The 17,825-nt window shown below is 38.6% G+C and overlaps 1 protein-coding gene across 8 annotated transcripts in view; it reads right to left on the bottom strand.

Moving 5' to 3' along the window:
- Positions 1–17,825, bottom strand: part of ANKS1B (ankyrin repeat and sterile alpha motif domain containing 1B) — a 427,100-nt gene that overhangs the window by 206,163 nt on the left and 203,112 nt on the right. For all 8 annotated transcript variants that reach the window (XM_069773749.1, XM_069773747.1, XM_069773753.1 and 5 more), the window contains 2 exons: positions 13,919–14,502; positions 11,935–12,007 (listed from right to left, as the gene is read on the bottom strand). In XM_069773749.1, the coding sequence (XP_069629850.1) occupies positions 11,935–12,007; positions 13,919–14,502 (657 nt within the window). The remainder of the gene's footprint in view (positions 1–11,934; positions 12,008–13,918; positions 14,503–17,825) is intronic.

The following is a 17,825-nucleotide window of genomic DNA, read 5'->3' as shown; positions in this document are numbered from 1 at the left end:
TGGTGTATGAAGAGCATATAGCTGAATATTACGTTTATGAGACTACAGGGTAAAACTGCCAATATAATAGGAATACATCAATAACAGAAAATAAAAGAAATGCTTGCAGCTTTTTGCATCCAACTCCCATTGCATTTATTATAAAACATAGCTAAAAGCTCTACAATTATCCTGCAGTTTGCCCAGTCTTCTGTAAAGTTTGTCTGGGGATTCAATGGATCATTAAAACAGATGCATCTTTATCTCTTGTTTAGGTTTTTACAATGTAGAAGTCAACAAAACATTAATCCAATTATTTGTTATTTCTTCTGTAGAATTTATGTGATCTTTGGGTAAGTTCAGTGGCATGCAATGCATTATGACTATCATGTCCTCAGTAAATAAATGCCCCAAATATTTCTTCTACATATTTTACAGCTATAAGGCTTCTGTTCTCCACTATTTTATAAGCTAGTCTATTACATACCCTTAAATCACCATTCAAATACTTTGAAATGCAGAGATTTGTAAAAGAAGTATGAAGGTTGGTATGAATAATGCATTAATAGAAATGCATGTGGGAAAGCACCAGAAAGAAACAGTACTACAAAGGGTTACAGGTGTGGTCTGTATTGACAACCAAGGACACAGCTGACAGTGGTAAAACACTAAGGAATGTATTACTGTCAAGACAAGGAGTGTGCTCTGATAAAACAGCAGCACAGATGATTTATCAGCAGAAGACCCTATGCTACATAGGAGGACAGCAACAACATTACAGCACATTGCACGTGATGTTCATTTTCGTGTTATTCCAAAAGGAAGACAGACTCTAGCCTTAAAATATCCGAGATAAGGAAGCAAAACCAACGAGCACCACTGAAGTAAACAAAATTCTGGATCAAAAGGACCATACCACAGCAACTGTTGACTCCTAAAGATTTATCCAAAAAACAGTTTGCTATTGCTAATCAAAAGGAACCCAACAGATGCAATGAGGTCAGCCTTCCATGGCACACACAAGTGACCATGGACAGGCAACCTGGACACACACATGTGCACATCTTGATGCTTTTGAATATCGAGTGTGAGACTGAGTGACATTTGTAAGAGAACACGAGTGACTAAACAGGTTTGCCTGAAACAAGAATCACCTTCGCCTTCTGTAACATTTCATATTGACTTTAGCTGCACGAATTCCCCCCAGCAGTTCTGCCATTGCGACTTAAAATTCCACGTTCGCTTTGCAGTTGTTAATAATATACAAGGAAGTGCAGAATCATCCCCAAATGTGTGGCTCTGTTCCCTACAGTGCAGTCCTATAATTGATGGTAAAGAGTTCATAGACTTGCAGTTTAAATATTTCAAACTGCATATGCATTTCCAATTGAGGAGACATCAAACAGCACTGGGAGCAGAGACCAGCTGCTGGAGCTGTCTCCTCTCATCATGTCCCTCTTCTATCAGCTAGAGTCAGGTTCCCTCTGCCTTTTCTTTTTTTTTAGGTCTTTATGATGCGACAGATATTTTGGTCTTTTTGCACAGCCTATCAGCTTCAAAGGGAAGGTGGAAGTTGGGAGGGAAGTGATGTTATCCTTATTTTACAGTCTGGTTGTTGTGGTTGGCTACTGCAAAATTAGAGTTGTGGGTTCGAAACTGTAAGCTTAAGATGTCTCCCACTTTGCGAGAGGGTGCATAGCTCATTTTATTAAAATCTATGAATTAAATCCACTTTATCAAAGTGCTTAGTTTAACCACACAGAGATTTAAAAGGGGAAGTAACTGCTGCAAAACAGACAGTAAATTACAATTAAGGTATATACTTTCAAGTATATAACTTACCACCGTGAAAACTGCCTTATGCCAACATGCCTACACATATCTAATTAAAATTCTGCCTTAATTAAGTACTTATATCTGTTTTCTGCCCTTGGAGGAGGGATGATATTAACAGCTTTGGAGGAAGACCACTTTGCCAAAACTGCAACCATATGGCAGCAAACAGAAAAGGACCAGCCTAACAAGGTTTCATCTGCTAAAAGAAAGTTTGACTTCTGAGTGAAATTTTAGCTTTTATAGGCAGAATCATACTAGGGAAGATGAAGGCTTCATGTCTGAGTAGTGGCAGTGGAGCAGATGGAAGAAAGCGAAGAAACTGAGCGTGTAGCTTCTGGCAGTCAAAGTTCTGCGCAATTTCCATTACGTGTTGCAGCTGTACAGGGCATAACGTGAACTCTCCCTCCTCTCCTTCAGCTTTTCTGGCTGTGGCCCCACCTGATTCCATCTTTTCCTAGTCTGCTTTACTTTCCCAACCTTTGTGCTCAAAATCATGTCTCTCACAAATCTGAAGAGTAAAATTTCTTGCAATATTCCCCACACTGTGAAGGAGGAGTCATTGATGACAATAGCCTTGGTCATATCAGTAGAGAAGGCAAAATAATCAAAGAAAATAACTGCCTATAACTTTCATCCTGATATGAAAGATCAGAAAAAATACACTACAAAATGCACTCTAATACAGTGCTCAATGACTATGATCATTCCCTGGCATTAAATGTGCACTGCATGAACTAGAAACATGCATCTGTAGTGGGCACACCCAGAAGCAATAAAGTCTTGCTTGCAGAAAAACTTGATGCAAACTGTAGTTGCAGGGTTTCTTCTGAACAGAGCACAACCCACTGCAGCTCTGCTACTTTCAGATGAGATATAGTTCACGTGCAGTGAACTCAGGCATATCTGTCAGTGTCCCAGAGTCCTTCTGGTTTTAAAGTAGCTCTAGAAGAGCCAACTCATGGGTTTCTCTGAAGTTGTAGATGTGATAATACATGATAATACTGCTAAAGTAAATATTTTAGAAAATTTGCTAGCTCTGTTCAAAGTGATTTTTTTAGTCTGGTATAATTCTGTTGCATACACCTCTTCCAGTAACAAGCAGCATTAATCTTTGAAAGGCGCTCACTCAGGTAGCCTCAGTGAGCAAAGTTTGGAGCCTTGATAATGATGCTTAGATATAGATGCTGAATGTGATGCTAGGATTACCTCCAAGCATCAGGAAAAGCACTGTTCTCACAAAAGGGCAACAAATAAACTTTGTAAAAACCAAACTTGCTAAATGTAGGAAGAAATTTGCTTATTTCAGCTGTAAGAAAAAGGCTTGCCAGTATATTATGTTCGAAGCCAAAATTGTAGATCAAGAAACAGAAGATAATTCAGTAAATTGTACCCTGTATGCCTCTAGGTGGAACAATGAGGGCATTCGGGGGTAGGTACATGCTCAGCTGAGCAGAGAAATCCTGACTACAGTGCACTTGTGTGCACACAGCAACTGGATAGTGCATTTACGGATAGCATCCAAACAAAAGGATTCACGATGAGCAGAATTATAAAATCATAAATCACCCTCCATGTGCTAGAACATATTTGACAGAAGTGGTTCTCTCAAAAGCCCAGCAGAATCCTAAACTGATTGTAGTTTATTTTGATACAGAATGACCTTCAACAATTATTTTCCTTGCCATTATTTTCATTGCTCTGACTTGAAACAATTCTTGCTTTAATCATGATGATATGATATCCATTACCCATGTTAAAAAAAAAAAAATTTCTCTGAAGTAGATAATTTCTTGATTATTCCCTTTCAAGTGACTTGCAAATGTAAATAAACTCTGAATCACACACCTCCGAACAGCTACTGAACTCCAACTAACACAGAAATACTGCTATGCATGCCTTGAAAGGCTTTTTATTGTAGAAAAAATTTTTTATAATGAGGCAAAGAAAATATGAAATTGAAGTGTTTCTTCTTCTTGCTTTACCTTGTAGACAGGTTCCATATAAACCATGTTATCACAGTGGTCACAGAATCATTACAAAATAGACTCAGAGTGACTGAAAACAGTGACCTAATCCATTCAAATGTGTCCCCTCAAGGGACACAAGGTCAGCCAAGGTCAGTTATACCCCAACCATTTTTTTTTTTTTTTTTTTTTTTTTAATTCTGGCAAATATCCAGAAGTCTTTAAGACTCTGCTGAAGGTAACAGAGGTTATAATCTCCCTAATAATTTATTTGGATGCTTCACTACATTGTCTTTATAATTTTGTCCTGGGGAGAAGAGGATGAGATTCATTTCAGCTAGTTTTAGACAGCTATGTCTGAGGAGATCCTCTAGGCTCTCTTTATAGATACTTGTAGTGCCATTTCCCATGCTTCAGGACATTTAGATATGATGAACAATACCGAAGAAGTGCCGGCTTATCTAACTCAGTATTAGTGGCTCAGACGTACTCAATGCAGCCTACACTGCAGAAGTCTGAATTTAGACATTAAGAATAAGATTCATCTGTCTGACCTACCATTATTTTCATCAAGCCCACGTTTCCTTAACTTGCTTACAAGAAAAACATGAGACAATGTCAAAACCTTAACTGAAGTCCAAATACTGGGCATCTACTGCTCCTTCCTTACCTACAAATTCTGCTATCTGCTCCTAGCAGGGAATTAGATTGCTTTGATAGGTTTGCTCTTGGCAAATCCATGTCATCTCTTACTTACTTCTTTGCTATTTCCTAGCTACTTTAAGTAGTTTATCTGTCCAGTGACTTTTCCATGAACTGAAAATAATTCCCCACATTCTCCTTACTTTCCCCTTTTAAAGATAAGTTTTACATCATTCTCTTTTAGTCTGCTGGTACCTCATCCATTCTGCAAGAATTCTCACAGAAACCCACTAAAAGATCTAAGTTTTTCAGACAGTTACATAACACAAAATGAAGTTCATTAAATCAATTTTAAGATACCTAACCTATATAACCCGTTCTTTCCTTATCTACAATTGAGGTTCTCACCCTAGGATTAGCTGGGCACGTCACATGCTCACCAATGACCTTTTCAGTAAACACGTGAGATAGAAAGTCATTGTACGTTTTTTGCCTTCTCTGCACCTACTGTGAGCAGCTTTTCCTTTCCTGCAGTATCTCTCTTAGTTGCCAAAGATTTCTTTGTTCTTCTTCTCCCTATTAATGTACTAATATAATTATTTTATATTAAATCTTCATTTCTCTTGCTAGTTGCATCTCACTGAGTGCTTTGGCACTTCTGACTTGTCTCTACATGCATGTGTTATTCTACCATACTTCGTAAATAGAGAAATTCTCCTCATTATAAGGCGAAAGAAAAGATGACAATTTAGCCAAGCTGGTCTTTTACAGTTTCTTTTCTTCACATTGGTGAAGCTTGTACTATGGTCTTTAGTAGTGTTTTGTTGAAGAACTTTGTTGAAGAACAATCCTTCAGCTAGGATAGAGTTAATTTTCACAAGAAGCTGGGAGGGGACACAGCCAGGACAGCTGACCAAACTGGTCAAGGGGATATTCCATACCACACGACCTCATGCTCAGTACACAGACTGGGGGAGCTGGCCGGAGAAGGACGAGGCACTGCAGCTTGGGAACAGGCTGAGCATCGGGTTCCGGGTGGTGAGTAATTGCGCCATGCCTCACTCGCTTTACATATTCTTTCATTAGTATTACTGTTATTATTATTATTCTCCTTGTGTTGTCCTATTAAACTGTCCTTGTCTCAACCCATGAGTTTTTACCTTTTTCTTCCAGTTCTCCTCCCCATCCCACCGGGGGTGGGGAGGAGTGAGTGAGCAGCCGCATGGTGCTTAGTTGCCTGCTGGGCCTAAACTGCAACAAGAACCCACAGATTTCTCTTTAACTTGCACCCTAAAGAGTTTTTAAAATAAATTCTCTGAATTTATTGACATCTACCTTCTTGAGACTTTTTTTCCTGGGCAGTCTGTCACTGTAATTTCTTTCCCAACAAGTGCTGTGGTAACTAAAATCTCCCATTACTATCAAGTCCAATGACTTTGGATACATACCAAGAACAACCATGTTCTTTTCTGCTTTCCTGGACACCAACAGATGTTTAACAGCTCTAACTAATCCTATTTTCGAGATCTCAACTCAAAGCAACCATTATATATTTGAAATACAAGCCAACATTTCCTCCCTTCTTCCCTTCTTACTGAAGATGTTATGTCCTCTGTTATGACTGGACTACTGGTGTAATATATATGATAAATTCTCTACAATGCCAATTTTGTCATAATCTTCAATTAATTCTTGTCTATTCCTCATTAATTCTTCTGTTAATTCTTCTCTACTCCTCTTTCTTCTACCATTAGCATACAAACAGTTAAGATACCTGGCAAACTGACCCATGACTCTTTGTCTAGTCACTTCTTTAATCCTGTTTTAAATACTCCTGTCTTTCTCAGAGGTTAGACCTACGTCCAATTTGCATTATTTAAGATGAAGATTTTTGTCCTTGCCACATGGTTCTTAACTTAAAGTTCTCTTCTCTCAGAATAGAAGCCATGTAGTTATATTTAGGGTGTATCTGACTGATGCTTGACTTGGATGTGAGAGGAGAGAAAATAATGTCTCTTGAATCTTCAACCTCTTTATCCACTGCCACAGAGCCTTATAAGAGCTTTTGATTTGCTTAGGATCATTCTTGGCAGTATCATTAGTATTCTTTATCACACACCAGTGATTGGTAGAATCCTTTGCAACCTGGCAAATTTGGAATCTTGTGAAGAAACACGCCAGCTAAGTGGTGCAGATGTCTCCACATCACCTTGAGCAGAAGGTCACTGGCCAGCACCATCTTTTATTTCCTCTTGGTAACAGAGGTTTTGTACTCTGTGGGCTAGTGTGGAGGGCGGGTGTTGTTGTTTTGGGGTTTTTTTTGGTTTGATTTGGTTTTTTTGTGGTTTTTTTTTTGTTGTTGGGTTTTTTTGGTGGTTTGGTTTTTTTTTTTAATCATTGAGATCAGTTCTTACTTGCTCCCTGGTCAGCACTCCTGCTGTGGATTTCAGCAATAAGCTATTCAGATGTTGAATGCCACATGTCCTCAGAGAACATTGGCAGCCATCTTCCTCTCTGTAGTTTCAAGTTTACTCCTCCAGTACCTGTGCTGCTACCAAACTCAAAGCTCTGCTTTAATTTTTTTGTTTCTAAATGAATGCTGCGGATGAAGTCCTCACAACCATACTCAGCCGGTTTTGATTCTCTCCTTTCACTGCTCCTCTAATTGCTTAAGAGATTCCCCTGGAGATCTAAAAGAAGTCTTTCCAGATTTCACCAGTAGGAAAATATAGGCCAAAGTTCCTGTAAATCCATTCAAGGATTTCATCACAAGATGTCATCATTGTCTAATTTTAAATATAGCTATTGAATTATCAGTGTATGATATATTTCCTCTCAAATATTTTTCACTGAGCATGAGATACTATGTAGTATAAAAAGCTCTTCATGCCTGGTAGATTAAGAATATTCGTGCTTGAATTTAATATATTTTTGTTTTTACTAACAGTTCATAAAAACACAGAAGTATTATATGAAGTACAAGACTAAGTAAATACTAAAATGAAGGATTCCATATCAAGCTACATTTGGTCTTCAGTATTAGCAGAAATTTTACTGTTTGCTAAAAAGTTATTAGGCAAGAAAAGTGAAGTTTTCTGAATATACTGCTCAATAATCTAGATTTTTTTTCAGTTCAACCCTAAGAGAAATCTCTTTGACTTGTACACTCTGAACATTAAATACATTATTTTTAATCTGTACTGGATAATCTTTTTTACACATATATTCAATTAAAACTAACAAAACTCATATTTATATATAAACTGACGAAGTATTTCAAAATTATATTACTTGATACCATACTACTTAATTTTTATTCCTAAGCAAAAGCCAGATCTTTACATTTGGCTGTGTTATGCTTGGCACAGAGCCAGGAAGGAGAAGGGAGAAGGTGAACAAGAAGTTCTGGGATGGAATTTAGGTCCTCAGTACTCCAACACTTGGACAGATAAAACCCTAAGTAAAACACATAGGGATTCAGACAATCCTAGCATCTCTAAGTAATTAGAGAGGGGCTATGTGAGGCACCTCTGAGGAACACCAAGGCACCTGAGATGCTTCTTGCCAATAAACTATAGGAGCTTAAATAGAAGAAGCACACACACAAAAAGTTGATTTGCTGCAGAAAACTTCAAAGCAACCCCTTCACTGGGGCCAAGGACCTATCAAAAAATCTCTTAGGTTGCATTATCAGTAGAGAAAAACTTGTGTATTGCCTTGTGGTAGTTGGTAAGTGGTAATTAACACAAGCTAAAATCTTAACCTGTTGTTAAATATATAAATATCACTGCAACAAGTCTCTGCTTGATTGGTTACTCCAGTCTAATGGTGAGAAGTAAAGACTCCTTATTTTCTGCTAGATAACCCTATTATTTTGTTAATAGAACAATAAGAATATACTTGAAATATAACATGTTTGGTCTAATGCATTTGATATTGTAATAGTTCCTTTTGCTGCCTGATCTGTGACTAAACCTGGAAAAGGCATAAAAGAATGAAAAGTGGAAAACTTACATGTGAACCTGCATATACACCAGCTCTATAGCAGAAAGAAACATCTTTAGTCCAGTCTGTATGTACAGCAAAATTGATTTAATTGAAAGAAAAGTAGTTGTATTTTGATTAACAGTACATAGCTTGATTTCTTCATTAAGAGCAAAATCAGATTATTGTTCTAAACTAGCTAAAGACCATTAAGAATTGACATAAAAGTGTTGGTTTGCAGGAAGCTGCACAATGAATAGAAAAAAAGTTGGGACTCAGAGTCCCCTCTGGGAAAAGAAGAAGTGAAGAAAAGAGTGGATCTCCTGCCAACTGAAAGAGCTGAAGAACCAAATGCCACATTTGAATGCCAAGAAAAATAATGCATGCAGAAGCCACAAAATGGCTGATGACAAGAGTTTGAGATATTTTCTGATCTTAAAAGAAAAAAGTAGAAAAAGCAAAGCAGTGATCAGTCACAGGAAGGGAAAGAGTAGTGCTTATACATCACTAAGTTATGCAAATTTGCACACGGACACTTGCTTTTGTCTCCTTTTCAGAGCTCTTACTTGCTGTGCACCTTAATGGATGCCTGATGTTGCATTTGGTGCCTGTGTACTACTGCGGTGGGTTGTCCCTGCCTGGATGCACGTGCCCACCAAAGCTGCTCTGTCGCTCCCCGCCTCAGCTGGACAGGGGAGAGAAAATATAATGAAAGGCTCATGAGTCGAGATAAGGACAGGGAGAGATCACTCACCAATTACTGTCACGGGCAAAACAGACTTGGCCTGGGCAAATGAGTTTAATTTACTACCAATCAAATCAGAGTAGGAGAAGGAGAAATGAAACCAAACCTTAAAACACCTGCCCCCTACCCCTCCCTTCTTCCCTGGCTTAACGGCACTCCCGAATTCTCATGAGTCCTTCACACAGGCTGCAGTCCTTCAGGCACAGCCTGCTCCAGCGTGGGTCCCCCACGGGGTCATGAGTCCTGCCAGCAAACCTGCTCCAGCGTGGGCTCCTCTCTTCACGGGGCCACAGGGCATCTGCTCCCCCATGGACCTCCCCAGGCTGCCGGTGGAGATCTGCTCCCCCGTGGACCTCTCTGGACTGCAGGGGGACAGCCTGCCTCACCATGGTCTTCCTCACGGGCTGCAGGGGAATCTCTGCTCCGGCACCTGGAGCATCTCCTCCCCCTCCTCCTGCACTGAGCAGGGGGTCTGCAGAATTGTTTCTCTCACATGTTCTCATTCTTCTCTCCTGGCTGCAGTTTCTGTTCCACAGCAGCTATTCCCCCTTCTTAACTATGCTCTCCCGAGGCACTACCACCACCGCTGATGGGCTTGGCCTTGGTCAGTGGCGGGTCTGACTTGGAGCCGGCTGGCATTGGCTCTATCAGACAGAGGGGAATCTTCTAGCAGCTTCTCACAGAGGCTATCCCTGTGCCCCTCCTGATACCAAAACCTTGCCATGCAAACCCATTCCACCCCTCGCCTCTGTGAATCACATATTTAAGAATTGTCATTAAAATCCACATTCATCACACAATCCTCACAAACTTCACTCACATCGCCAGAAAAAAGATTCCCACACCAAAATCAAAATGTCATTACAACACTGAATGAAAGTGGACAATTTACACACAATCCACCCCTTGTCCCTTCACCACATTACAACAATTGAAATTCCCCACAATCATCCTGATCTCTAACATTGTTCAGTCCATGTTTTGCCTGTTACCTCTCCCAATTACTCTCCTTATTTCGAATTCCTGGAGCCCTCCATTGGGCACCAAAAAGGACTTTGGGGGGTTGACCCTGGCTGGACACCAGATGCCCACCAAGCCGCTCTATCACTCCCTTCCTCAGCAGGATGGGGAGGGGAGAAAATGAGATGGGGAAAAAACCCCAACCCTCATAGGTCAAGATAAAGGCAGTTTAATAAAGCAAAAGCAAAGGCCACATGTGGAACCAAAGGAAAACAAAATATTTACCCTCTACTTCCCATCAGCAGGTGATGTGCAGCCACTTCCCGGGAAGTAGGGCTCCAGTGTATATAGCGGTTGCTCCAGAAGACAAATGTCATAATAACAAACGCCCCCCCACACACCTCCTTTCGCTTAGCTTTTATTGCTGAGCAGATGTCCTATGGTCTGGACTCTCCCTTTGGTCAGCTTGGGTCAGCTGTCCCGGCTGTGCCCCCTCCCAAAATCTTGCCCACCCCCAGCCTGCTGGTGAGGGGGAATGTTGGAAAAACAGCCTTGATGCTGCACGAGTAGCCAAAACGCTGGTGTGTTACCAACACCTTTCTAGCTACCACTACAGAGCACAGCACTAGGAGGGCTGCTGTGGGGAAAATTAACTCCATCTCAGCCAGACCCAGTACAACTACCATGATAAAAAATAGTAAGCAGCAAATCCTGAATTACTTATAATATCTTCAGAGATTATTAACTATCTCCTAACCTAGAGCTTCCCTATGAGTAATTCTCCTTTTCAACACTGCAAGTTTCAGAAAGAAAAAAGTAGCCTGCCAGGACAACATGCCTAGCACTTTTCATAATATTGCCCCTTACTCCTTTAGAAAAAAATAATCGGAATCTGCTTTTTTGATCTGCAATTATATTTGTATTCACAGCAGTTATTTTCTCTTTTTCCTAGATTCCCTTCTCACTGTCCAGCTACTGTTAAAATAGCTGTGTCAACTCTAATTGGTAAGACACGGTTTTGTCCTGTACAGGTACAATGCTCCGTGAAATGGACAGTTGTTAAAATACTTTTCTTTTTATATTTTAAGCGATAAGGTACATAGTCTCCTGCCCAATACATAAACCCAAGTAACTGCATGCAATTGCTAGCAGGGATGTATCAGTACAGGTGAGTTGACACAGCTTTGCCTCAAGACCAAATTATTTGGACATACAACTCAGTTTTCCTTCCGTGTGTTAGGAAGAAGACATAGTAAAATACTTCCAAAATTCTTACTAGCACAGTTGCACAGGTTTATGCTGACAAACCAAGAGGCTAGTCATGACTTAGAGTTCTTAGAATTCACCATGGTAGGGGAGGTTTGCAAATTTTCCCATCATTGCTAACACCAGTCACTGGCTGTCAGCAACATTTTCAGCCTTGTGCCAAATATTTGCTTAAAGCAGCATTAGATAATATAATGCTTTAAAAAGTGTCAGTAGCTATTGGATATACTCAGGGTCCCATCATTCCAAACAAAAACTCAGCTAAAAAAGATTGAAAAATATCCCCCTAGTAGAAAGGCTTCAGTACAAAGACATTAATGGAATATTTTTTCTGGTAAGATTTCAAAACAACATTAATGACTCCAATATGCTATTTAAAGTAAGAGCTCCAGGATACTGGGCCTAATGCATCTCTAACAGTAAACAACATTGATTCTGTTCATGGTTATTCAAATACCTACAAATTATTTCAACACAGTGGGTTAGTTAGCAATACTTTATCCACAGTTTCCCTATAGACATTTAAGTCAAAATTAAACAACAGTTGTTTTTCCTTACTTGTAGTGTGATCATTCATCTCCCCCAGTCCAGTATTAATTCCAGCATCTATTGAACTCATGATTTTATCAATCTACAAAAGAGAGAACAGTGAAATTGATGGCCCCATCTTTGTTACTTTATTTTAGTTTTGCATGCATAAATTTATGGCATTATTACTCTCATTAGGAAAACAACAATCAAAACTGCAAAGTGCAGAAATCAAAAGGTAGACAATTAAGTTCTCCACTGATTTTTATTTTGCAACATTTCTATGCTAGTAAAAACTAAAGCTTGAGACTAGTATTTCTTTTTCTACAGTACAGTTCCTTTCATACTGACAACTCTGGTCATCTAGGTATAACCACTAGAGGTCCATTTAAGCAGTAATAGTAACACATAAGAATATTGCTTTGTGTGTTTTAAAGTACTAAAGCAATTGTTCAATTAAGATTTCCTGAGAATTTCCTAGCTCCCTTTTTTCCATCTGCCCCAGGGCCAGCAAATAGGTATGAAACATAGTTGTGTCCCCACATACCGAAGAATGGTATTGTTTGTGAAACAGCACTACGTTGATCCCCAAACTCATTTGCACATTGCTAAATTACATTGAACTTACTTTGTCAACACTATTATACCTATTTTATTTGCCAAAAGAACAGGACAAAACAAAAAGTGAATCGAAAGGCTGGTGTTGTCTAAGGATGCAAACACAGAGAACCAGGTTTTACTGAGCTTAATATTAGGACTATTAGGAAAACTGTCTCCTTTTTAAAAACTATGTATTAGTCACTGGTGACAGAAGAAAATCTGGGAATTATGTCAGCATCTGCAGATTTAAAATTCATAACTTTTTTTTTTAAAATAAACTACATTTTTCTTACTCTTAAGAACAATCAAACCTTGATGTCCCCCTAAAAAGGCAAACTTGGACCTGACTGGTATCAATATTTCATAACAATATATCCAAGTTATTGAGATCAAAACCTGATCTTAAGCATCTTTCCACTGAGAAAGTATCTCCTTTACAACAACAACTACCTTCGGATGCCCTATCAAACCCAACATTTAGATAAGCTGGAAACCATTTTCTACAAAAATAACCAATCACACAAACAAGCTCTGGGCTCTTTCTGAAAAAAAGTAGCACTCGAGATATATACATTTCCCCATAGCAGTTGTTTTAAAGGGAAATTCTTGCTTCTCTGTAATAGCAGAAAAGATCTAAACACTTCCCACTCTTAATTTACCTCAGTAAGATGGGAACTTTTGTATCTATGAAGAATCATTTACATTTTTGAAATTTAGCACAGGAGAAAAATAAATTAAAAATAAGGTGTCTAAAAATTATTTTAAATCTAGTTCTAAAACTAAAATAAAGTCTCTTGTATGAGCAAGCATGTATACTACAAACTCAGTGTGGACATTTCTTTTAATAGTCCCAAATTCATCGTAGCTATAAGTGTATTCCTACTTCACACACGAGTCAGGTATATGCCAAGCATTCTGTACACAGGCTACATACCAGTTAGAGGATATTTGTTAGATAGGGAGGGTTTGTAGAATGCATAATCAACCTAAAAATCTTAGACTCTCCATTCCTGCCCTTTTATCTCTTGCTGGCAGGCATCGCCAAAGTGGGAAATAATTAGCAAATATGTAAATAATGGGCATAGCTACTATGAATTTTACCAATTTTATTAGTGTCAGTGGCTAGGGCTTCAGTAGAAAATAATTTCAATGTCACAACAAATTGTAGAATTACTTCTGGTTAACTTCATTCACTATGGAAACAATAGACTTCATTAAGTGTGCAGCATTTTGAACAGAAATGCATGGCATTTTGTGCCAGCTGTCAAACTACCATGCATTACACTATGACATATTCTCTGAGGATTTGCAGTGTGGAAGATTCACTTTTTATTTTATGTCTGAAACTGAAAACAATAACAGCATTTTCACAACACCATATGTTTGCTTGTACTTAAAAATGAACAAAACTTACTTCTTCCCATTCTGATGTAAAGGAAGGTGTTCTCTCTGAATTCCCTTTGGAGCACTGTTGGTTTGGTGTGGGTTCACTCCAGTTGCTTCTTGCTTTTTTGTCATTTGGTGGATGGGTGATAAGATTAGAATCAGATTTCGAAACATTTTTGCACAAGTGCATTTCAAGCAACGTCTTTGGTAACGACCGTATTCTCCCAAGCGTGCAGGCTCGCTCCTCAAATCCCCCAGCGGTAATAACCCACTGTTCACTTATCCTTGCTGATGTGCCAACCAGCGTATGATTTTCGACTGGTTTAGTTTTAGTATGAAATATGGTTCTGTTTACAACTGGTGGTTTTTTTTTCTTAACAGGAGGATCAGCGTTGCTTTCTTTCTGTAGCTGTATCTGCTGCGCTGTGCCTTTGCTCAAAACGCTTTTCTCCAGCGGACCACTGCACCGGTTCGCTTTGCTGTACAGCTGGAGTGGATTTTCAGGTGGGTCACACACAGGTGACGATCCATGAAGTAAACCTGCAAACTGTTCAGCGGGGTGTCCTTCAGGAAGCTCACTTTCGGTGGACGTTTCTTCCTGGCAAAGACACTCTGAAACGAGAGAGTACCTTGTAAAAAAACAGGGCGATAAAATACCACAAACAGCAAAACCCTTACTCTCCGCAAAATGACTTTGGTATGCTGCTTGGTTCTTTCTTCTGTACAGAAACAAAAGACACTTACGCCATGAATTGATTTATTAGTCTCTTAAAAAACAATTCTGTCCCTAAACTTGACTATTTTATCCTGACTGGTTGAAAAACAGCCGAAAACACTCAGTGCTACACATAAATTCCAGGAAAAAACAAATCTATAAAATAAAATAGGTCATTGCTATTCCATCAACTTGATGGTGTCTCTTAATTTGTTATTGAGTTGAAATGTGTACAAATTACACAGTTTACTATGATGAATTAGCAAGTTACTTCGTAGGTAGTAAAACACATTAAGAACCAGTATTGTCAGGAGTATTGTTAGTAACTTTTCTTTTTATAGTCATTATAATAATAGTGAATTTACACTATGATGCTTTTTTACTGACAGTCTCTAAAGGCTAGATCTGAGCATTGTTTTTATTTCTGGGAACTTTTGAGAATAGATTCAGAGTAACCACTAAAAAAAATGAATAGGAAATCAAGACTTTTTGAAACAAGTTTTATATGCAATTTAACACACACAAAAAAGGAATCTACAGAAAAAAATGCACTTTTTGGCACAGTTCAGAGTGGATTATTAAAAATTTATAGCTCTTTTTATGTCTGTGGCTGTAAGGACTAGAAGGAAAAAAAAAAAAAAAAAAGATACTTTTTCTACCTGTGCTGCCTCATTTAAAGTGGTGGTGTGTGTAGCAGAACTCTATCCACACAGCATTAAGTTAGCATATTCTACTCAGAATAACTGTTTCCACTAACAGTCACATCTCTATAAGTACTTCATTAAAGATAATTACATTCATCTCATTCCTGCTAGAAATTGTATGTTCATATGCATACTGTAACTGTAGGACTGTATGTACAGCACTAGCTACCAGAAGGAATCAAACATAGCATCATGTCATAATTTGCAAAGAAACCGAGCAGTTTCCTCCTATTTGCTAAAATATCTGCTTGTAAAAAACCCCACAAATCTCAAAATATCACTTCTAAAAGGAGGCAGTATTTGATAATATGAATGATAGAAGAAGGATTTTGGTGTGTACTTCAAAACACCATCAGCTTTTTTACTAGTCAGCAGCTTAAAAATGTAAAATTACATGTTTTTCTTATTTGTTAAAGTATCACGATAAAATTCTAATCAAGATTAGGAGTGCAACCTAGAAAATCTACTTTTCTTCTTTGGGAAACAACTGACTAGAATATACACTTAAGACATTTTGCAACTAAAAAGATGTGGGGTGTTATGGCAAAAGGTTGAATGTGGGACGTGACAGAGCTTAAATAATCAATAACACCAGAAAAGTGCGTTTGGGGGAAAAAAGCAGGGGAAGAGGAGGACACAGGACATTTTCACTTTCTTTGATTTCTGAAAGCTGCTGAATTAACTGTATGTCTGCAAATTTGAAGGTGAATTTAAAATGAAAAATAAATGATGCAAACAATGATTGACTCTGGTGTTTTTCTCTTGCATGAAAAACTCAGTAGCTGGGATTCCACACCAGATTATGACATCTCATTTTACATATCTAAGAAGTATGTAAACTCCCACCATAGTCAGAGATCAGACTGATAAAGTCAGTGGATCCCAGAGAGTGCCGCTGCTCACTGGATGTTGTGGCTGGTCAGGTGAAATCAGTCCCTGCACTCCGCTGGCTGTATTGACTAGTCTGCCAATGACTGCAAGGGGAGACAGCATCCAGTTTGTGTTCAGATACCTACATTTAGATGTCTTAATCACGAACTGAATCCTATTCTGCTGTTCCAGAGATGTGTTTGACAGCTATCTATTGAACTCATCTAAGAGAGAAATGTTTTTGTCAGGACAAAGTAAGAAAGAAGAATAAATCAGGAAAAAGAAAAGCTTAGACACCTGGATTGCAAGGATTTCACTAATATCTACATTATCTTCACTAATGTCTTTGCTACATCTACACTACTAAATAAAACCAGCCAACAACTATTGGGATCTAAGGGAATTACTAGGCTCACATCCTTTAAGCTAAACTCTCCTACTTCTCAAGACAGAGCTGGCCCATCCAAACAATTACCGGGAACGGTCTCTGGCCTCAGCTAAAACTTGTGCTGTGTCTGGGTGCTGCCTGGGAGGGTACCATTCAGTACTGGCCAGACCTTGCCAAAACCCACACACCAGTTTAACAGTACAGACTGCCAAGCACCAGTGTTGTCTCATGCCCTGATTTGTTCAGTTTAGTACTGTAAACAAAAGACATTTCTGAGAACTCCCATTCCTCTGTGGTCACTAAATAGATGTAGTGACCACTAGAAAGTGTGTGTGTGTGCGCGCGCGCATGTCTCACTTTCTAGCAGCAATGCAGTGACAACACATCAAAACATTACTTTTGGTTATTGTTAGTTGAAGTGGCAGCAGTTTGCAATGTATTCAGAGACTCTAAGTATATTGTATGAACATTTTCAGCTTGATCTTTCAATACAGTTATTGTATTGTGCATATATAAGTATATATATTCTACTGTAGATATAACTTTCTTCTTTAAAATACCTACGCAAACACTTTAAGGAATCCAGGAAAGATGAAAACAAAGGTTGCCTGTGCGACCTTTAGTCTTCTTATGTGTTAGCAGCACTGTATTTCACTTTTTATATGATCATCTACTATTTTTCAAAAAAACACTGCCTGTTTCATTTAGTGTTCAGAATGAAGTTTGCTCAGTGAAGGAGAAGCTCTTCAACATTTTATATTCTCCTTGTTCAAAAAAAGTGGTCCTATTACCTATTTACTGCACAGCATTCAAATTCTTCTTTGAATATCAAGTTATTCAGCAGTTCCTCAGATTTTTTTATGATGCCCTTTATCTAAGGGGTTCACAAATATGAACACACATATCTAGGGTGAGGCTGTAATGTGATAACATCCTAATTGGATAAATGGGAGATAAGGCACAAGTAGATAATGCTGAAAATGTCCAAAAATTTTGGGCATCCAATTTGAAATTCTTTAAGATTTGCTTTGTTCAAAGTACTTAATATTGTATAACACAGAATATTTTCAAAGCACAGTTGTTATTGACTTCAGTAGTTCTATAGGTCAGACCTCTAATGTCTCAAATTCAGCATTCGAAAAAACATGGAACCCTGTTAATGACTACTTGGATAAAGTTTGGTCTGTCTTGATCAGCATAACAAAAGCTCTGGCAGAGATAGAGCATTGTCTGTGCGGTGTTCAGCTGCCTCAGCTGT

The sequence above is a fragment of the Haliaeetus albicilla genome, chromosome 28 (genome assembly GCF_947461875.1).
Source record: "Haliaeetus albicilla chromosome 28, bHalAlb1.1, whole genome shotgun sequence".
In the NCBI taxonomy this organism is placed as follows: domain Eukaryota; kingdom Metazoa; phylum Chordata; class Aves; order Accipitriformes; family Accipitridae; genus Haliaeetus; species Haliaeetus albicilla.
The sequence above is the reverse complement of the archived record's forward strand: the minus strand, read 5'-3'. Positions and strand labels throughout refer to the sequence as shown.